General features: G+C 42.2%; 1 protein-coding gene across 7 annotated transcripts in view; it reads left to right on the top strand.

Moving 5' to 3' along the window:
- dysf (dysferlin, limb girdle muscular dystrophy 2B (autosomal recessive)) overlaps positions 1-22314 on the top strand; it is a 130060-nt gene that overhangs the window by 82351 nt on the left and 25395 nt on the right. For 3 of the 7 annotated variants that reach the window (XM_088919827.1, XM_088919828.1, XM_088919826.1), the window contains 6 exons: positions 384-416; positions 1418-1459; positions 3461-3562; positions 4080-4241; positions 5324-5489; positions 5855-5928. In XM_088919827.1, coding sequence (XP_088775953.1) covers positions 384-416; positions 1418-1459; positions 3461-3562; positions 4080-4241; positions 5324-5489; positions 5855-5928 — 579 coding nt within the window. Of the gene's footprint in view, positions 1-383; positions 417-1417; positions 1460-3460; positions 3563-4079; positions 4242-5323; positions 5490-5854; positions 5929-19954; positions 20018-22314 lie in introns of all 7 variants that reach the window. The other 4 variants (XM_088919824.1, XM_088919823.1, XM_088919825.1 and 1 more) reach the window with 3 other exon arrangements.

The following is a 22314-nucleotide window of genomic DNA, read 5'->3' as shown; positions in this document are numbered from 1 at the left end:
ACAACAGTAAATTGGGGAAAATTAGAGTTCATGAGCCGAGGGCTGTTAGCTCCAGTGCCAGTAGTGGCAGTGCCAAGTCCACACAGTGTTTCCCAACCTGGCCTTCCTCATGTTCCCTGTTATTCCATTGGCAAAGCAGTTCCTCATGTCTTTCAATAATGAAAATTAAGTCATTTTGATTAGGCCCTTCCTTACAAGATTAACATATCCTTTATGGAAAACAAATTGATTTTCCAAATACTTAATGCAGTTGTTTAACATAAGAAGAATTGCAATAAATTGCATGAGCTTACTCATAGAAGTGTATGAATGCTATAAAATAATTTTTGGTTGTTCTGACTTTGCTTTTTATGTGTCCCTTTTCTTCCTGCTTGAAATTCAAGGGAGAGCCAATTTCCACTCCAACCCTGGATGAGGTGAGTCCTGCCGCAGGCTGTTGTGGGTTTTTTCACAGAAGCAGGCTGTGGTTTAAGGACAAACTGTGATGCAGGCTATGAGAGAGGGCACTTCAGTATCTACAACACTGTAGCAGTGAGAGTCAAGTAATGACACTTATTTTGCCTTCTTGGCACTCTAAAAATACAAAATTAATTTTCCAAAAGGTGATAAATAAGGATTTATTAATCTGTTTATATATTGTGAATACATTTATAAAGCAAAGTGACAACTGAAATTTGAAGGAAAGATGGATAAATGTCCCTAAATGTAAAAAATAAACATATTGCATAAAACTCCCAGGTTTGCATTTTTCGGGGTATTTTGCTTTGTACTGAACTTACTTTGTATGAACAATCATTCCCTCTGCAAAAAATCTTGCTAAGAAACTAAGGAAAATCAACAATGTATGTTTACAATAAAAATCAATCAATCACTTTCCATATCTTGTGTTGCATGTGCAATTAATCACACCTTGAGTTCAGTTTTGACTCATTTCTTAAAGTTGCATTTTGCCAGGTAGAACAGTGGCTCACACACCATGTCAGCTCAATTGGTGTCCACTCTGGTCTCGCATGAGTAGAGGAGATTTGGCCTTATAGACACCTGGAATGGTCCAGTGTGTTTAATGTCCATTAAAGAGCTTCAGAATTCAGGGTACTCCAGGATCATAAATGATCGTGGAATTATTATTTATCCATGAATAGCCGTGTTCTTTTTTGCTCATGTCGGTTTATCCCAAATAAAATGTATCCTTAATAAACAGTTATTTCTATTGATATAAGACAGTCCCAAACATAGCAGAAATGTCAGTAAGTTTAGAGGAATGAAAGTGTGCACAGCCGTGTAATGATAATCCTCTGTATGTACTGTACATGCATTGACACTGGAGCCGTGAGTGGTCGGAGTGAATAGTGAGATAGTAATGTGCTCTCTGCTCTTCTCCCCCGCCTGTCTCTCTGGGGTCTGTGGCGCCTCACAGCTGGTTCTTCCAGGCTTCTTCTCTGGGAATCTGCAACAATGGGTACAGCACAGCAGCTCCTCAGCAGCTCCAGTGTGGGCAGGGGATCTGCCTCTGGATCAGATCAACAAGTCTATAGCACGTCTCTGTAATGGGCTCATACTGACCCCCCCGTGTCCTCAGCCTTGCTGCATGTGCAGGGCCTCTGATACCAGATTAGTAGATAGTAGAAAAGACACAACAGACAGGAGGCCATGGAGCTTTTTTATTTGCCATTGACAAAATTAGAAGACTGGTTCAGAGTGAACAATAAAACATCAACCAGAGGAAAAGTGGAAACTGCTTAGAAGTAAGATGTAAGAAAATGGGGAGATTAAAAAGTTGTATAGAATGAAAATAATCTGGAACTGGCGACACTATTACTGGGTAATGAATTGGAGAGACCTGCTGATGTTAAATGCACTTTTCATCTGATCCAGTGCAGTGTCTGCTCTCTGCTTATGGATATAACAAAGACACTGCTTATGGTACTGTGGCTTCTAATTTTACAGGAACTGCGTAATTAAATGCGGTGTGAGAATGGCACCTTAAGCAGTCACATACAAATACTGATGAACCTCAAATTCTTTAAACCTAAGCAATAGGCATGTACACTGTAATGCCATGCTTCTAATTCACTGACATCTTTGCAATTTTGACAAGCTTTGCAACAGCAGGAACAGTAGAATTCATTTCATACATTTTTTCAGCCCAGCTCCTGCAAAGTTCAGCTCTTCCACACGACTGCAAAGCCACAGAGCGCAGGGCAGTGTCTCTGTTGTACAGCGCCTCTTTTCACCACAGTGTGACTCGTCTTTTACTCTCTCATGCTCGCCATTCACCTGTCTGCTCTGCTCGCATTGACCCTGCTGGTTTGCTGTTTGTAAATATCTGGAAATGAAGTTGATCTTTTCAAAACCGATATGATTGCTAGACAACCATGCATGCTGTCTTCCCTGTGTCTCTACATGTTTTTTTTGCAGTTACTGGTTTTTATTAGTCGCTCATAAGTAAATCGTTTGTCAGCATCGTCAAAATTAGATGTGAAGCAATTTGTGTGCATTATGCCATTTTTAATACTTTTAATAACTTTCTGACTTGAAGAAGTTATGCATCTGGTGTTAAGTCTAATTTTAATTTAAAAAGCAATCTAGATCTTAAACATTTGTATATAATCCTTTTTGTTCTTTTGACAGCATGTCTGTTAGTAACTTGCGTCCTCATGTTTGTGCAGAGTATTTCATCTTCATGGCTTTGTGGAGTTGTTATTCTTCACATATTTGTACCCATCTGTTTCTTACCAACAAAATTAATACAACACCCGGCTTATTTATCTTGAGTTATTGTGCTTTGCTGTAATAATCCTGTTCTTGTTTTGTATTTACGTGTCTATTCAGACTGGTGTTATATTCTTGTTATTGGTATTGGTACAGTTGGCATTAGGGGCTGGATATGAACAATCCCAGCACACCCTGAAGCAGCCACTCGCTCTGTAGGCCATAGGTTCAGCAGCAATGGCTGGCTTCCGTCACAGAGCCTCATCTACTGCAATGGCAAAATCTTATGTTTGTGACAACATGCTGACATAGCATTAGATTTCTTGTGATTTCATAAAGCACAGCAACAATCTTTAATTAGTAATTAATTACCTATATTTGCAAAGCACATTTCACCTAAAAGCATCCTAAAGAGCTTCAGGTACCGAGGGGCGATCCACCTCATCCACGCTGAAGTGCAGCTTCTGCTCGCTGACACACAGCACAGCAGATCACAGCACATCACAGCAGATCGGCTCCACCCATCGAATAACGGAATTCACACATATTCTTCCTCAGACGTTCGTCCCCATGTAGCAGAATGAATGAAATTACACAAGCATCTTGTTTTTCTTTCTGTGCATTATTACATACATATTACAAACTGCACTTGTAGTCCTGTAGTCCTGTGCAGCGAGCTGGCAGAGGATCGGGGGTTCGGAGGGTGAGGATCACTTCAGTGTTTTAACTGCCTCTGTTCTGACCCCAGCCCGCGGACACAGACCTGCCCTACCCTCCACCACAGCGAGAGCCCAACATCTACATGGTCCCGCAGGGCATCAAGCCGGTGCTGCAGAGAACTGCCATCGAGGCAAGTACTGTCCTTCCCCCCTGTTCCTGCTGGCGCTTTGCCCACGGCTGGCGAGGCTCAACTTCAGCTCCATCTCCTCAGCACCCCATTCTTCTCCCTCAGCTTTTCCCCACGATGTCTGTCAGTCAGTGCTCCATTCGGCTCTGGACCTTCTGAGTGCTGGCAGAGGGTGCAGGCCCTTACCAATCATGGCCTCCTAATGATCCCCATCTATGAATTGGCTTCATTACTCTGCTCTCCTACCCCACTGATAGCTGATGTGTGGTGAGCGTTCTGGCGCACTATGGCTGCCATCGCATCATCCAGGTGGGGCTGCACACTGGTGGGGGTGGAGGGGATCCCCATTACCTGTAAAGCGCTTTGAGTGGAGTGTCCAGAAAAGCGCTATATAAGTGTAAGCAATTATTATTATTAATTTTCCTCCATGGCCTCCCTGCACCTGGGCCTTGGGAGATTGCAGGCTTCGCTGCACGTGTGGCTCGATTGTGATGCCCCTGTGGTTCCCTGTGGCCTGCAGGTCCTGGCCTGGGGTGTGAGGAACCTGAAGAGCTACCAGCTGGCCAGTGTGACCTCCCCCAGCCTGCAGGTGGAGTGTGGGGGCCAGATGGTGCAGTCGTGCGTCATCCGCAGCGTCAAGAAAAAGCCCAACTTCGACATCAACATCCTCTTCATGGAGGTGGTGAGTATCCTCGCTGCCTCCTGCCCTTGACAGACAAGACGAGCTGCTGCTCCTTACAAGCTCTCAGTACAAACACATTCAGTAAAAGCTTTTAATTTGCTGGAGTGTTTCAGAGACTGTTTATTAACAATACTATTGAAATGCTAAACCGACAGTTCAGGTTTGGCTCAGATGGTGTTGGTTTGGAGATCCTAGATCTGATGTGAGCTGCCCTCTGTCCAGAGAATCCCAGGAGCAAAATCAGAGCTCCTTGTGGGTCACCATCTTCTCTCCTCAAAGCACAACTCAGTTACCTAATATTAAGGTTGTCCACACCATTTCCTGCAGAAACTGCATTATATAAAATAAAGGTTAGTGTGATGATGATGTGATGAGGTGCTTAATGCACCTAGTTTCTCAGTATTTAAAATCCAAATGTGTGTGTTTGAATGAATTGTAGATCCTCTTTTTAATACACGCCTGATAAATATTTTGAGTAAGGGGTTCCAAAGTGAATGTGAGTTGATTCTATAAGAGAAATATTATCCACTTTCTAGTTCATGGAGCACCTTTCTCATAATGCATTTGAGTATGTTATGCCTGTCTGCTGTGTTTATGTTCATTTCACAAGGATTCACAAGGATCTAGAAGAATGTTGTAGTGTTATAAATGGAAACACTTTGATTAAACCCTTTTCAGCACTCTAAAGTGTAAATATTTTTGATGCCAGTTGCTTTCTTGTGAGGAATTGAAAATCTGACGTCTGAGATTTTGAGAAAACAGTTGAAGGTCATGGGATTTTAAGATAATTGATGATGTCCATAACTACCGGTAGGCAAAAGAGCATACAGGATTTGTGTTATGGATTCTTGATGGGGCTCAGTCTTTTTCCTTACCTTCTGATGAAAACAAAGCAGTTTTGACCAACCAAGATATCCTTGGAATGAATGAAAAGCAAAGGAGATGTGGTGCTTTGACTTTTAAAGCACGGGCTTTTGAGAGTGTTGTACTGTACCTCTTTAGCCTCTACTGCTGTGACTCCTACCGCAGACCTTATCTCCACTGCCCTCTCCCTGACCCTTACCCCCTCCGCTCCACCACAGCGCCTGCCCCTGGAGGAGCTGTACATGCCTCCCATCGTGCTGAAGGTGATTGACAACAGGCAGTTTGGGAGGAAGCCTGTGGTGGGGCAGTGCACCGTCCGGGCCCTGGAGGAGTACCGCTGCCACCCGGGCAGCCTGGAGAGGGACTCCTGCGAGGACCAGCAGGGTAGGTCTGAGGCCAGGGGCTGCAGTCCACACAGAGGCAGCCCTGACATTGATCAGTTTCCACATGAGAGACATTCAAAGGCAAAAACATTTGGCAGCAGACAAACGAGCAGCGGTACATGAGCAGCTTGCTGCAGGGGAACAAACATGTCCTATGAGTCACCCACACAGTAAGTCAGAATGTGCTTCATATATTCAGATGTATCCTTCCTATTCTTTCTGGCCAGAAAGTATTTCCTTTGCCACACACAGAGGTGAGTGAGCTATGAGCCACACTCAGAAGCAGATTCGTGCCCTCGCAGTGTGAGGGGATCAGGGAACAGGCTCACTGTATTTGAGCTGAGGTTTTTCTCCCCTTCTGTCCAGATGAGATCAGCATCTCGCCCCGCGACGAAGTCCTGATTGACATCGATGACAAAGAGCTGTTGATCCCCGGGCAGGTAAGAGCGCACTGCTCTGTGAACGGCGAGGGGCAGTGAACCCAGCACCCAATAAAGCTGCATGGCTATGCTGTAATGTGTTAACATGTGCAGCTGTCAGAATGTTTGAGCTCCTCTGCGCAATCTCAGGCTAAGTGGAGAGCACAGAGAGTAGGTGGTGCAGTCACACATAGGGCCACAGAAAAAGAAGATCTCGGCATGCCATCCGTAGATTCAAGTAGTAATGATGATGAAATAATCATTGGAGTTGGAATCCCCATGTTTCAGACTTCCTCCGGATTCCAGAACTGTAAGAAAGGGCCTTTTTCTACCTGGGCTGTCTCCCAAAACCTCCTTTACAGTCAATCTCCCAAACTGGATTGAGCCCCAGTTCCTGAGACCCTTCAGCAGTTTGCATTATTGTATCTTTTCATGTTATGAACTAAAAATTAAATCCACCATTCAAGCAAATCAATTCATATAATTAAATGAATAATTAAATATTAGGGAGTCTTTGAGAAAGAACAATCAAATCCTTCAAATCCCAGGTTCCAGTTTAACTGAAGGGTTTATTGTTGTGTTGTATCTCTTGTCTCTTTTCACATGAATAGCGCAGATATAAAAGATGGATGAAGGCAGTGAGGCGTGTAAGTAGCTGTCTGTGTGACAGTACTTGGTGTTGTGTTGGGTGACACTGCAGGTGTTGTGCGTATGGGCTTGGCATCTCCTCAAAGAGGCACGGAGGTTTCTCTGTCCTTTCACTCTGTGGGTCGGTATCCTGTCCGGAGGTGATGTTTTTACTTTTCTGAGGTGATGGTGTTTTTAATTTACTCTGTCCATGTTCGAATAAAAAGCAGGTGCTGGAAATTAGGTTAATGTATCCTATGGGATGTGTTTTGTGCTGTTCAAAAGCCATATTTTGGACTTATTTTCAGCTGCAGGGGAACAAACATGTCCTACGAGTCACCCGCACAGTAAGAAAGCCGAAAGAAAGAAAAGAAAGAAAATGACCTCAGAACATTTATAGAAGAAGTTGGCATACCAATGTCAGTCTGGACCTAAATATCATATCACTATCCAGCAAAATCCAAATATCATACACTGGAGGACGTGCATATCAGGTTACTGCTGATTGGAGAATGCGTGCCTGCCTGTAATCCACTCAGGATAATTTAGAACTCACACCCACATGACAGGAAGTGCTCTCATTTGATTATTATTATTGCTTTGGTTCCAGAATTCCAAACTCTGGATTTTTTTTCGGTGCGCTTAGCTGAATTGATTAAAAAAAAGAAGAAACCTCCAAAATTAATCTGATCCTATAATATCGCTCAGTGTGGGCTGTTGCAGTCATCCTCAATGAAGAATAAAGCATTTCAGATGAATTAGCATTCTTGTGTTGTGGAGGTCGGCAACTGTAATTGACAGCAAAGTGTTTTCATTGTGGATAACAGTAAATGGAGCTGACCACATCTCTAGTAATACTCTGCCATGGTCTGTGAGGGACAGTGATCCGGCCAGTTTCTCAGTATTTGAAGCATTGAATTGTGCTTGTTATTTAAAACCAAAATTCTCAGTTCATTTAGTCCTGTTCCCTTGGAGTTAAATTGGCCTAAAAATACTGGATTTATTCCATAGTCTAAAAATACAACACAAAATGTGTGAATCTGCATTCTGTGCCATTCATTAAGTTTGCTGACGCATCGCATAACTTACAACTCCTTGAGTAACAAGTTAATGCAGTTATGCCACTGGACAGAATTGGTGTCAAAGGGCATGTGGCAGGGTTTTTATGCAATTTCCTCTGGGAATTGTAGTTTACTGCAGTTAAGACATTTATACTGGTGTGATTTATTTTGGAATTTAAAAAAAAATCCCTGGATTAGGTCATGTGACTGGACAGAGCAATGGCACAATTGAATTCTTCTAGTCCCATACACCACTCTTCCATGGAAGAACAGCATCATATTTCACTATTTATCCAGTTTCCTTTTTCTAATTGTGTGAAGTACATTCCAGAATGTTGAAATTCTGGGGGGCTGTCATGGAAATATAACTATCAAGGAAGCCACAAGAGAGAGTTCTCACCTGAGTAAGGTCTTTATTTCAATATTGCAATATTGGGAGCCCTGTTGTCACTCTGCAAAGTGCATCAGAGACTCAATTTGTTACAAGCAGTACAGGGTTTTTATAAGATGTTGCGCTGTAAGAGGAAGCTCAGCACTTTGTCCCTTCTAACACTTCCCCTTTCCCTAAGACAAAACAGATTACATCATAAAAACGAAAGAAGAAGCACCACTAGATTTGTTTTCCAAAGCTTATCAGTTACTTTCGGCTAATCTAATGACCCAGACAGCATATATTGGTTTGGTACATTGTCTTCTAAAGTAACCTAAACAGTGCGTACTTTGTTGACTGCATGTAGCACAGCAGTAACATCCTTGAAATATATTTTCTAAAAGCACCAATATATTTTTTGCATAGCTCTCTACATTTTAAGAATCAATTTACTTATTAGATTTCCATTTTAGGGGGCAGGTCCCTGTTACACACCAGTAAGGGCAAAACAGGAAAACCTTACAGAAATCATCGAAGCCTGGAACACACCGGGATCTCATATGGATTTATGACTTCAGTCAGGAAAATGCAAAATGCAAACTGCAGCCTCTGCAGAAGGATCGCGACTGCTTTGTCAGATGACAAAGATGCTAGTGGTGCAGGGCATTTTGAGAAAAACACATGGTGGTAGTTGCGACCACATGTTCAGCCTGGCGCAGCTGGAATTCACACCTGTGCATGTGAATGTGAGAAGGTATGCATGTGGACAGAGACATGCTGCAGCCTTCGTTTGGTGGGACTAAAGGAGGAGGCCAAAATTGCTGAGCTCACCAGTGTCTCCCCATTTTATACCTGGTCTTGCAGACAGGACTATCAGGGCCGTGCAAGCTTCACTGCATCTACTGTATAGCAGCGTAACCACAGTAACTGAAGACAACACATCTCTTGTGCTACATAGACCGCTAGGATATTTTGAAGGGATCCAAAAAGGGCAACCCATTTATCGTCAGATCAGACAGATCAGACTATGCACAGATTTGAGCACCTTTACTGCAAATTAAGCAGAATTTGTCCTGGGAGCCACTCAGACCAGCCCGTACACAGGTTCTGGGTCCGTACACAGTATTCCTGCTCCATCTGGACGTAATCCACAGATCTGATGTCTTTTTATAATACCACCCCCCTCACAGCACCCTCAGAACTGACAGCAGGGGAATTGGGCAGAGGCAGTGGAATGCCAAGGGAAGGGTTTGCCCTGCCTTTCAACATGGTGTTGATTAAGAATTTTAAATATAGATAATTCATATTTTTAAAGAAAATTAGCATCTATAAATTTCTGTTACACCCACCCAATTTCAGTTTCTCCAGTTGCTTGTTTGTTCGTCGGCTCGCAGCTCAAGTGCTGTCCGCTCCCCAAGCCCGCACCACACCCCGGGCCAGCCTGAGGAGCTGTGGGCTGGCTCCTTCCCCTGCCCAGCTCTGAGCCCCTTGTACAGGAGACACAGCGCCGTACTGACAGTGCAGGACTGGCTGGAGGAGGCCTCAGGGTTCATGTCATTCTGTCGCTGAAAGCCCAGTGAGCCATGGCTGATAAACCCCTCCCTACCCCAGCCGCGGACCCACGACCACAGAGCTCAGCCTGTGTTTGGGCAAGCACCTTGACCAGCTTACACACTCAAAGGTCCCGTGCACGACCTCCATGTCCATATGTAATTTACAATCTTAACAAGATTTTAAGGCAGGTGGAGGGAGACAATAATGGGTGCACCATTACCTTTGCAAATCCATATCACTTTCAGAAAAAATAATATTTTTACTTGCATTTTATTGGTTTCCTATACTGCCCCTGTTTTGTAAGGACCTGTCGAAGAGCGCGGAGTATCAGCACACAGACACCAGACATCTGAAGTGTGACATACTCAGGTGTTGCTTTCAGGCAGTGGAAATTAGACTTTGGTCCTGATGTTATGACTTTTATTATTGTAAGGTGCAACAGGATCTGAAATAAAATGACACTTTCACATCATTATCTTTTAGAATTGTGTGCACCCATGTAGAGGTTATTGCTTTCCATTATGGGCAGATAGGAGACACACATTAACACTTTTCAGGAGTTACAATTACAGCACATCACTGTTACACTGTTGTGTTTCTCTTCAGTCCTCCCCTTTCTGCAGCGTGTTTGTGGAGTGCTCTGGGGCATAGGCTTGCCAGCACATACTGTACGCAACATGGGGGTTCAGGTGGGGGCGGACAAATGGATATCAGCTGGGACGCTATTTGGAATAATACAGGTTATGCTTCCAAAAATCCTAAATATCAGTTGATCCATTTTAAGTTTTCCCACACAATTATTTTAATCCTTTGTACTGATTAGCAGATAAAATGTCTCCCAATCCCTTGTACACACTCTGGTCCTGCTGCAATGTTGGTGGCTTCTGATTTTGGGAAGGTGCCACCATGTTCTGAGCTTGGACTACTCTGCTTTGGTCTTGAATGGTGAGTCTTGATCTCTCCGCGCAGCAGAAACACATCTGGATGGCTGGCCTTACAGCGGCTAAAAGGACTATTGCACAATAATGGTGGGGCCCGCCTACCCTTCCCAGAAAAAGATGGTCCCCTTCCTTGGAGTTCTAGGAATACTGGGATGGAGTCCTCCACAGAGAGGATCCCTGGAGCCTGGGTGGGGACTGGAGATGCACCGCAGAATGTGTCTCCAGTGTGTTTGTTCACAGTCATCCATCTGGCACAGCGGGCGCGAGGCGGGGAACGTCCTGGACAGGATGCCAGACTATCACAGGACAGACACACACCCTCACACCAGGGCCGGTTTCCAAGAAACCAGTGAACCTAACAGTGTGTCTTTGGAGTGTGAAAGGAAACCAGAGCAGCCAGAGAAAACCCACGCAAACAAGAGAAGGCATACAAACTCCACGCATACAGCACCCTAGGAATTGAACCCAGGGCCCCAGCTCTGCAAGGCAGTGGTGCGTCACCATGCTGCCCTGTCTGCAGTTCTGCCCATCTAAAATACGTCCATTTTCTGAAATAGAATTGGTGTCTGCTCTGTTAAAACGGTGTTTTCCAGGAGCACCCTCCCTATTTTAACCTTGATCTTTAACCTGTGTTTTATTTACCTGGGGCTGGATCCAGAATTCTTTTCGGCCCCTCTCACTCGACCGCTGGCTGGAGACAAGGTCCTGATTTTAATGTTAATTACAAGGCAGCTCTTCTGCAGCGACAGCCCACTGGAGTTTACTTCGGTTCATGTAGCAATGGGCTGATGATGCTGTGGCTTTGTCTATTCAATAGCGTTGCCTGTGAAAGCCATGCTGCTGTCAAGCCTTCAGTAATGAATGCCTAATCCCATTGTAAAGTATTCGATTCTCTGTTGCTGTCTCCAAGCCAGTAATTTATTGAATGTTTTTTTCCAGTGCAGTGCAGCTCTAACTTTTATTTATTTATGGAGATTTTTGACTTGGAGACATCCATAAAAACGTGGGCCTCCTCTCTCCCTGGCTCCCAGAGGCAGAGGCGGCAGTATTAGCGCTGCAAAAACATTCTCATCCCTTGACCCGCCCGCCGCGGACCCACTCTGCTTCTAATGAAAGACAGTTGCTCCGTGTCTCTGGCAGAACGACTCAGACCCGGGCTGTCGCTGCAGTAGCTCTCAGCGTCAGGAATCTCGCCTTCTTTCAGTCAACTGTAGGCAGGACTTTACTGCACAGGGCTGCGTACAGCACAGCTTAGACTGTACAGTCAGAGTATTACTTTAATCATCTGTAGATATGGTGGAGCTACTACGTTCATGTGGAGATGGCAAGTGTACTCAACAGAGCACCGTTCATACAGATATTCCTTCCACTTCTGGGTCTCCTAAAGAAAAGATGATCTACTGTTTCACAGATTATTAATGCAGACACATCAAAGGTGTTGATGTGATGATCTACTAAATACTCTTCCTACCAGAATTCTTCAGTAAACATGTTTGAGACAAATGAGTCTAAATATTAAAGAGAAGTCTAATCATATTTTATTTTGTTTAATTCATCTGCATTTTCCTTCAAATCATAGCAATATCCTGTTATAAGAGTGTTTCGAATCTGAAGGCGTACATTGTGATAGGGAACACTATACTTCTCTTCGGTAAATGAACTATTTGCATTATGCCTGTAGACACAATTTCCAAAGCTCCAGATGTCTCAAATTTATATCAAAATCATATGAATTAAATGTTTATTTGTGGTGAGCTCCATTCAGCCTCATGCGTCGTCTTAAAAAGAATCTTAATTTATAACACCATCTTAAGTGTTATAAACTGGCATTAAGAGCTGCTCTGAGCAAAGACTTTCTGACAGGCTGGCATTATTTCAGCAGATGTGATCCCACAGCACTGGAACACTCTTTTAGAGAATGTCTTTGACATGCGGCATTCATGGCGAATTGGGTAGGCTTGTTTTACCATGGATTAAGTTACTGCTCCATTTATCTCCCATATGCTTAAATACGTTACTTTGCTGTGCGGTGTCTTTGACGGCATCCTGTGACTTTTGAATGGCTATATAATTTTAGAAAGTATCTGTTTTGATTTTAAGGTGCCTTAGAGACAGAAGGTTAATAGAGTGGATAGCAGAGGACTGTCAGCGCATTTAGGGTTTGCATAGTGTCTCTCAGGGCAGGAGCTGAGAAAAAGAATGGCGTCCCTCCTGGTTTTATAAATCTTCTTATCCAGCACAGTAACCAAGGTTCAAATCCTTGGTAAGACACTGCTGTTGTCCGCTTGAGCAAGGTACTTCACTCAGAGCAATTCAGCAAAGCCCTCTGCCATATAAATGGGTGCAAATAAATATAAATTTCTGGGGATAAATGTGCCAATCAATAATAATAATAATAAACACACCTGGGCTCTCAAATATTGTAAGTAGAAGATGGTTCAGTCTGCATTACTAAGCTGATAAGGTTTAAATTAAATTAAAACTGAAAGCTTATTTATTTTCATTGTTTTTGATTTTCTGTGGATTTGGTGATGATGTGTGGAAGAGCAACCCAGAGATGTAGGTTAAGGACGACATTCTTTTTCAGAACAGTGTAGTAAATTTAGCATGGTGGGGTGAAAAAAAATTTTTTTAAATACAGTCCTTGGCAAAGGAGGTGCTGTGTGAACCGGCTGTGTGAACTGGTTTGGATCCCATGGAAGACAGGAGTCTGCTAATTCCCTGCCATAGCTACAGCAAAAAATAATAAGAGTAAAAATAATAAATAAAAATAATAAAAAAAAAATCTGGGATTATGGAAATAGACAGATTTATACATCTCAAAAATCATTTCCATTTTGCAGCTGTAACCTTTCAGCCTTTTCTTGTTTAGTCACTTTATAAAAATAATAAATTAAGGAAGAGTTGTCTACTCTGTTGCTATAGCAACGACCACATAAATGTGGCTTGTGTCACTGTATACTCTTTGTTTATTTACATTTTTGACCCTTCCATTTTTACTTGAAATGGCTGGTTCTTTAAATGGAACGAAAGATGTTTAAAATTAATCTCCTTTTTTAATTTAGTCACCTACGCTTTAATTGCAAATAAATGCCCAATTCATTTTGTACCCTTGCTGTTGTTGTAAACAAATTTGTGAACTTTTAGCTCACAATATTGAGAAACAGACATTCTTGTGTGCTTTGTATAATTAAAACAAAGAAGTTTATACAACTCTCACCTGCCATATAATGACAGAGGAAAACTGTTTGCCTGTGAACTTTGATTTTAATATTTGAGATCCACACTGAAGAATCTGTCTTCTTCTATAAGAGGAATAAACCAGATTCACTGACGGTCTTTAATGTTTGTTAGTTCTGCTAGTCTTCATGCATTTTAATTTTGAAATTACCTGTAATTATATTTAAAATGAATAATAATTCATTACATTTGTATACTGCTTTTTATTCCAAATAATTGCAGAGCACTTTACACATATAGGAAGGTTCACAATTCATCCCCTACTGAAGTGCAGCCCCACCTTGGAAACAGACAGCAGCCATTCTACACCAGCAGCCCCACTGCACAGTTCAAAACTGAGTAGTTTATCAGCTGAAATAAGAGAAATGGCAAGGGTCAAATTATTTAAACCTAGAGTTTAATTATTAAAAACAGAGCAGAAATATTTATCCTGCTATTCTGAATATGTGCAAACTTTAGCAATTATGTACATCACACATGCAACTAAATGTAGAGCTACAGTAAGTTTTCAGTTTAGCAATAACTTCTCATGTAATTATTTATTTATATTCCGTTGTCTCATTATCTTTTTGGAAATATTGGCAAGAATCTCAACACAATGGTTTGTAGCTGCATAAATAAACAGCCGCAATCCACACGAAAAAGTCAAATATTTGGTTTTGTGGGAGGATCAGGAGGGATCCATCTTCTGGATCGACACTGAGTCCCGCAGAGAGCAATCCAGAAGGTTATCTTTCACTCCAGTGAACAGTGACAGAAAAATGAAAATGAAAGCATGTGTTCTTGATGAATTAATGCGCTGATAAATGCCCTAGAATTTCCGATGTCTAAGATGTTTAAAATGTAACACAATATTTTGATATTCAAAATATAGTACAATCTGTTACTCTAACTTAATGAGAGGTGCAGAAGTACAAGTTTACATAGTTCACATAATGTGATTTACATTCAGGGCCCTCACTGATGATTCAGGGTAACTCAAAACCAGCCGTGCTCCTCGGCCGGCTTCGTGAGTCTGCTGCAGTCTGGCTACACTTCGGCCTGTTCCAGTTCGCCTCATGCTTGCTATTAGGTTGCAGGAAATGGGAAACAAAAAGAGATTGTGAGCCAGTTGCTACTGTTTTGGGACTAAGCCTGGCCTGCCTGGTCAGAATCCTTTATGCATTTTTTCTTTACATCCTGAGATGAGCTCTACAGAAAACACAGCTTTAGTTTTTCCAGTGGCAGACAGAGGAAGGCTTTCTTGCAGCACCTGTAATTTATAGAGTAAAGCAGTAGTCCAAGCAGGGAACATGCTTGAACATATCACATAAGACAGGAGCATATTCATGATGTGTTTCACTTCTGCTTACCACATGAATCATCGCGATATCTGCTGAGAGACATTGAAGAATGCAGCAGATACATCTTGTAAAAACCGGGGAAGTTAATCAGTTTCTCCCTCTTCTTAAAGAATCCCCTTTGTCCTCAGTCTTCCTCAGCTGTTTATCTCAGTGAGAAAGTGAAAGGGTAAGAAGAGGTGTGCTTTAGACAGCAGAACATTTACTGCAGCGATATGCCTGCTAGGAACTTGCTCAAAGGTATCACACTTGTGATCTGAACCTACAACTCTCTGGTCCAGAAGCCTTGAGTACTTCTCCACAGTGCTGCTTGTCCATCCGTGTTATCTTGTACTGGCAAATGATGACATGTGACACACCTTCATGCACTCTAATAGCTTGTTACACACGTTCCTGTAAAGAAACAGTTAGTGTCCGAGTATACAGACATGCATCTTTGCAGTCTGTATAAGTGCAGCTCTCTGGAACTGTCTGTGTAGGTTTAAGCCACTAGAGGGCAGCTTAGGGACACTGGATGTCTGGTCCTGGAGAGACAGCATCCACCAGGTTTTGTACTGTAGGTCACCATCAGATCATCAATTTTTAAGGATATGGAAGAATTTCATTTTGATTAGTTAAACAGATGATTTTCTAAAATAAGTGTTTTAAAAATCATTTAGGATTAACATCTAAGTACCTTTCAGTCCTCAAGGAGCAGAATTCTCTTAATTAAACAGATTACTTGCTTATTCATACATATGTAGCTTGTAGGTGTTGCTAATCTTTAAAAACAGGTGATCTGTAAGAGTAACTCAGCTGGGGCTCCGCAGGACCAGGGTTGGATACCCCTGCTTTACACAGAGTGAAAACATTTGCACAAGGATGAACCCCAGTGCAGCTGGTTTCATTGCGTTCCTCTATGAACAGGTAAAGGCCACAGGAGAAGGTATCTAGAAAAACAGTCCTTGTCATTCGAGATACGTCTTGTGGGGAGACCAAATCTTTGGTTAGATTATTTTCAGAGTCCATGTGTTACTGATATACAGTTGTGCAGTGCTTATTCCATGCTGAAAAGAGAAGAAAAACACACTGTTCCGGCCATGGAGCCTTCTTCTTCTTCTTTGACCCAAAGAAGGCCCCACAGCCAAAATGCTGTGTTTCTTTTCAGCTCTTTTCAGCTGGAATAAACCTTTACTCGTTCCTTTGCAGCCTACGCCTGCTGACACAGCTCCTAACCTGAGCTAGTGCAGTGCTTGCCCATTGACGGGAGGTTAGACTTGGGTTTAGGTACTTCTGGAAAGTTTACTCTAAGCAGCTACAATTCCACTGGGAAAGAGGTGGGCGAAGGAACCCTGTGAGGTTCGGACATAATGTGAAAGTGGACAGGCCATTAAGCTATAATTAATAATAATTGCTTACACTTATAAAGCGCTTTTCTGGACACTCCACTCAAAGCGCTTTACAGGTAAGCTACAACCATCTCACAGAGGGGCTCAGCTTCTGCTTCACAGTTTTCTGTAGTTCAGGGGGTTAAATGGGGGGGCTGCCATATTATTGATGTGAAGATTTTCCTATGTGCAAAACAGCCATTCAAAGCACCAGTGTAGTCAGCACAGCTGAAGCTGCTTCTGAGGACTGAGCAAAGAAAGATGTTCTCCAGAGCATTGTTCAGGGCCAAGGCCTGAACCAGTGGAATGGGGATCTGCACTCAAAATATTGATTGACAAGCCCCACGGAATGATCAGTGTGCACTAAGCTCTTCATGATTATAAACCTTAATTCTAAGTTTGAATCATAATGCTCACTCCTTCATTATTTCTTCACAATCATGCAAAATCAGGTGGAAAATGCAAACTTCTAAAATGATCCCAGTTTCCAGACCTCTGGGGTACAGTAAAGGGAAGCCATCAAAGAGGCATTCAGCAGATATTCTGAGCCAGTTTGGGAAAAAAACTGTTTCAAATATATTCAGGGTGCTCTGGAATCCGTTTACTCCATGTTTCAAATGTTGAGAACACTAAAATAAACTTTGAGGTGCATTAACTGAAACCTAAAACACTGCCTTTCACTCTACAGCAGAAAAAAATAGGCTTAAAGACGCTTAAAGAGCCAACTGACTGCAGGCATTGGGCAGTGTGTTACATGGCACATAGCTACAGACAATTTCTTTAAGGAGGTCAGGTACTTGCCTTCCTGTAGTATTCCCTACTCAGTACATGTGAGTATTTACTTCTCAAGCAGGTGAGTGATTTCCTGTTTCTTTATTGTGGAAGCACACCTGTGTCTTGTCCAGCCGCTCGTTGAAAGTCAGATACGTTTTTGGGCCTTCTGCAGAGTGTCACCACAGATCCTTAAAAGCTCAAGCTATCAAGAGCTGTACAGTATTTCCTTGTTTAAAGACAATCACAACAAAGGCCTGCTCCTAATTAGTCCCATTGCAGAGGCCTGTTTTTGAAGTCTGCATTATTGTATATATAATGCCCTGGCACAATGTGAAGGCTGGGGCTTTAAAGGGGAGCTCGCTCAGATGTGGTGTATCGTCATGGGCAGACTGCGATTCTGCCGGCCGCGCCTCTGTCACCACAGGCGCCACGAGATCTTCTTTGCGCTTTTCTCTGCCAGAGGTTTACTGGGAAAATTCGCAGAGGGGAAACATAAAAATTACAATAGCAATTATAATAATGATAATCTTAATGATGGATAAACGAGAAAAAAGGGTCGGGCGGTTGAGCCTGTGCCGCGCAGGCCGAGGGCAACGATGACCCTCATCTGGATCTGGACGTTTGCCGCCTGCTGACTTCGCCGCTGACGGACGTTCGTCCGCTTGCTCTGTCCCAACGCGCTCGCGAACCCAGGCGGCTTGGCCGGGGCCCACGTTTTAGCGCCAGTTTGACGTGAATAAACTGTAACTGTCAACGAGATTAGCAGGGGACGACTGCGCCAGCTCCTTGCTGGCTCCAGTACCATCACTCTGGTGTTTATTAGAAACCATCCAAACATGCCGCCTTCGCTTGAGCTCCAGGAGCCATTCCCATGTTCAGAATCGACCCTTCTCTGCACCATGTGAACCCTTGACCTCCCTCTACTGGACTGTCATCATGGTTCCCAGGGTGGAATGCTGCTTGTCACTTACTAAGGATCAGTGCCATTCCCTTCAAAGTCCCCAATACCATGAGAGCTCACGTCCCGTTTCAAAGCAAGCATAGCGGCTGCACATCAGCGCGGATGACTGGGCTGTGTACACTGGGGGTTTGGGTTTCTCTGGAATGCGCTGGATGTCAAGAATTAAGGCGACAGTAATCTGTGGGATATAGGACAAACTGTGCAGCTCTGTCTGTCCCCAGTTTGAGTGAAGCAGTGCATTCTTTTTTATCATTCTGACCCTACAGGTGGGGCAGATACAAATGTAGATATAAATGTAGAAAGACTTCTGTCCCTTGGCAGGTCTGTGGCTTTATTCTTGTGTTACCAGATGTACTGATGAGCAAAACGGCCTGGACTTTCCCTCTGTCCAGGTGTGCTCTTTAAGGAAACTCACTACTTCAAGATCTAAATGTGTGCCTGACCGAAAACCAGTCCAAAAGCTTCCAAAATTAAATAATGTTTTTTACAATCTTCCCACCAACCTTCATTCGTTTTTGGTGAATTTTGCAGTTTCATTGAAGGTCTTCAAATATGTAAAATCTAATCTAGGGTGGGTTTTTTTTCTGTATAATAGCAAAATATTTTCCATCTTCTACATTACTTGTTGCTTCAAAGGTTGCTTGTTCAAAATGACCCGAGGCGTCTCAGTGCCAGGGCGAGGGGAGTCTGAGAATGCCCTCACTGGCACAGCTTCAGGTCACACTGCCCACGGTCCAGCCGGGCTGCAGTCTGTCTCCCAGCTGTTTTGTCGGGAGAATGCTCACCGCAGAATCCTTCCCTGTCTCAAAAGTTAAGAAAATACATTTTGTGCAGTAAATGCATTTGTTTAAATTCAATGTCTTTGGGCATTTGTCAGGTTTCTCTTTTTTTTAATCTGTGCTGGCTTGATATTTTGTAAGAATTAAATACCAGAACAGGATAAAAGGATGTCAACCCAAATGCCATTTGCTCCCTTACATTGCCAGGAGTTCTGCATAGTTAACCAGGGGATGCTGGAGGTATCTGTAGTACAGGCCCTTTATTTCCACAGTGACCACCACCTCTGTGCTTGATACGTGTTCACAAAGCCTGTGTGAGGTCTGGGGTTATATACGAATAAAACACAACTGATTGAAGATCTAGACACTGGGAGGTCTGTGGTTAGATCCTATATATAGGTTTATGTTATGTCAGCCAGCTAAGAATCACATATGCAGTCTCAGGATCAGGATCCAAGTGTTTTACTGAATGTAAAGGCAAGACGAATACTTCTTCCAGGCAGTGAGGTGTTAATGTAAATGTAGGCATCAGGATTTTAAAGAGGTGGACAAAACTGTTGAATGCAGAGGCTAAAAATAAACTTCTGAGTCCAAAACCGCACAGAATTGGTCTTTTACTTTTATTCAGTGTAATTAAGAATTTAAACTTAGTTCTTGTAAATGTTACTGAAAACTGAGATGAGAGTCAAACATGATGTAATGTTAAGGTTTTAGATAAGATCCACCTTGACCATGTTCTAGTTACTTGTAAATTTATCACATACTCAAGATGGCAAAAGTGGTGCCCTCTAGCACTGGATGGTGATAGAGAATGGAATAATTAGATATTCCCTTTTGAGCTACTGTATCTGCTTCTGTGACCAAAAGCCTGACCTTTAACATCGCCTGCCTTTTGTCTCTTTCTGTGTCGAGAGCCCAGGTGACTGCACCTCATCTCTGCGTGTTCTGCTAGTGCAATATGTGTGCTCTCGACTTTTTATACGTTTTATATTGTTGAGCCCTAACCAGCTAACCAAATCATTTTGATTTGTAGTTTGCAGACGGCACCAGCAGTTCAGCCATTATTAACCTCTCATCCTCTCGGTCCAGCCTTCATGTACGTATCTTTTTAACGATGTCTCCTCTTTCTCTCTGTTCATTCTTCCGTCCTGACTGAAAGGTGCAGTCAATCAGAATGCTAACTCAAGACTCAGACCAACCCTTTCAAATACTCCTCACAAAAATATGGCATTGAGGTTGTAACATTTCCATACAAGAGTGTTCACACTGGCAAGGAATTCTGGGGTAAAGACAAATTCAGATCCTATCAAGAGTGTAATACATTGTTGAAGCACAACTTTTGCAAAGGGATTGTCAGAGAGTTTTAGACATGTTTCTTCAACTGTGTTTGGGCTGCTCCAGAAATTTCATTCTATTTGTGGTACCATTATAAACATCGACAAGTACAGAATATTGCAAGGAGGGAGCAGTAACATAAACTACACACATGAAATGGGAAACTCTAAACTTGAAGACACTATCTGTAAAAAAACCTTTGGTGTTTATGTTCACTCATTATTTACCACTTTTACTATTGTGGGGAAGGGATAAAAAAAGTATATTAAACAGAATATTAGGATATCTAAATAGAAATGCTGAATTTTAAACTAGGGATAATACATTAAATTTTTGTAATGTACTAGTATAGTTTCATTTATAATATTGTGTAAAACTCTGGTCACCTTGTTGTCGAAAAGATGTTGCTGCTAGGAAATCAGTCCAGAGAAAAGCATTCAGACACAGTACATTCCTGGACCTGAAGGAATGTCCTGACAGGCCTAAACCTTTTTCATCTTGAACAGAGAAGACTGTGAAGGGACCTGATTTGAGTATTTAAAATCCTGAAAATAACTGACATTGTCAACCCAATACAGCAGTGAGACATGGAACAGAGGATAGAAGTGCGTTATAACTGAAATCAGAAACACGATCTCACACAAAGGGGGTCTTTAAAGAACTGGCAGGATGAGATCCCGATCAAGTACAGTAACTACTGACTTCTGCTCTCATTTGTAACCATTGCTGAACTCTTGTAAGACGATAAAGTTAAGACAATAAGATCAGCCACTACTTTTATTAGACAGATCTGCTGAGAGGAGTTAGTAAACATGCTCAGGAATCTATTTCCACAACACTGGTGACGAAGAGTATTAATAGGTCACCATTATTATACTGTGGTGTTTATACTATAATGTACTGTACCAGATGTATAAGCATCATACAACTGGGGGAACAGTAAGGATTCAGTTTCTTCCTTTTTTAAAGAAATTAATTATTTTCTTCCTTTCACCTTCTTATTCTGCGGAGGAGGCCCGATCTGATTGCTAGTTATTGCCCTGGTCGTATCTTAACTGCCAGTTTAGGCACAGTAACATTAAAGCTTCAATTTCAAACAGTGAAACCAAATTTGCTTTCTTATTTGTATCTGAGCCCTATAAACCCTTCTTTTGTTACGGTTAGAATTACTTGCAGGTTCCATCTAGGGAACAGATGCATCTAATGCTGGTTCAGATTAAACATTGAAAAGGATAATTGAATCAAATATTTCTCTTGGATGTATTCTAGCTCGAAGCAACAGTAAAACGTGTGTCTTTTTGTGTTTTTTAATGTTATTTTTCCTATTTTTTTAACTCAGATTTCGAGAGATAAAAGGCTGACCTTACAACAGTCAGTGCGTGCTTGGCCTGGCAGCTTATAATCCAGTTTTATAAGCTAGTTTTACGAAAGTGATTGCTGGTCTCAGTGACTTTCCTGAGTCTGAGATGACATTAAGCTCTTTTGATAATGGCTTGTTTATATCATGCTCCAAATGTAGCACTGAATTTGTCTCTTGAGCCAAGATCTGGAGGTTTTTCTTTCTGCAAACAAAGATATTTATTTTATTAGAAAATATTCAAACCAGATGATCAAACCCAAATTTCTTTCACCAAAGCCAAAGTAAATAAGGCTGTTAAAAGATTCCCGACTTATATCCCTAAGCCAGACGTCAGACAAAAAAGTGAAACGTGCATTTAATCAATTTTCCCCTAATTAAATTTCTGAGATTCAGACTTTACAAGAATCAGGGGATCCCAGTCCAGTCCTGCTCTTGTGGAGCATTGCGTAAAAAATGAGAACATTTCATCAGTTATGCACAGACTTAACAGAAGCATAATATATTGCCGCAAAAATGTGTTTTCAGATTTGGGGGTTGTTAAAAAATATTATCTGTTTTGTTTTATTCATTGTCATCGCTATACAGTACTTTATCAGTAGTTGCTCCATATCCAGTTCCACGATTCCCCTAATGTTAATAGATTTTCTTAATAGATGATGAATTGGCAGTTAGGGGATCTATCCTGCTCTCCTGAGGAC

Source organism: Atractosteus spatula, chromosome 1 (assembly GCF_055471065.1).
Source record: "Atractosteus spatula isolate fAtrSpa1 chromosome 1, fAtrSpa1.hap1, whole genome shotgun sequence".
Lineage (NCBI taxonomy): Eukaryota > Metazoa > Chordata > Actinopteri > Semionotiformes > Lepisosteidae > Atractosteus > Atractosteus spatula.
This window is presented reverse-complemented; position numbering and strand designations above follow the sequence as displayed.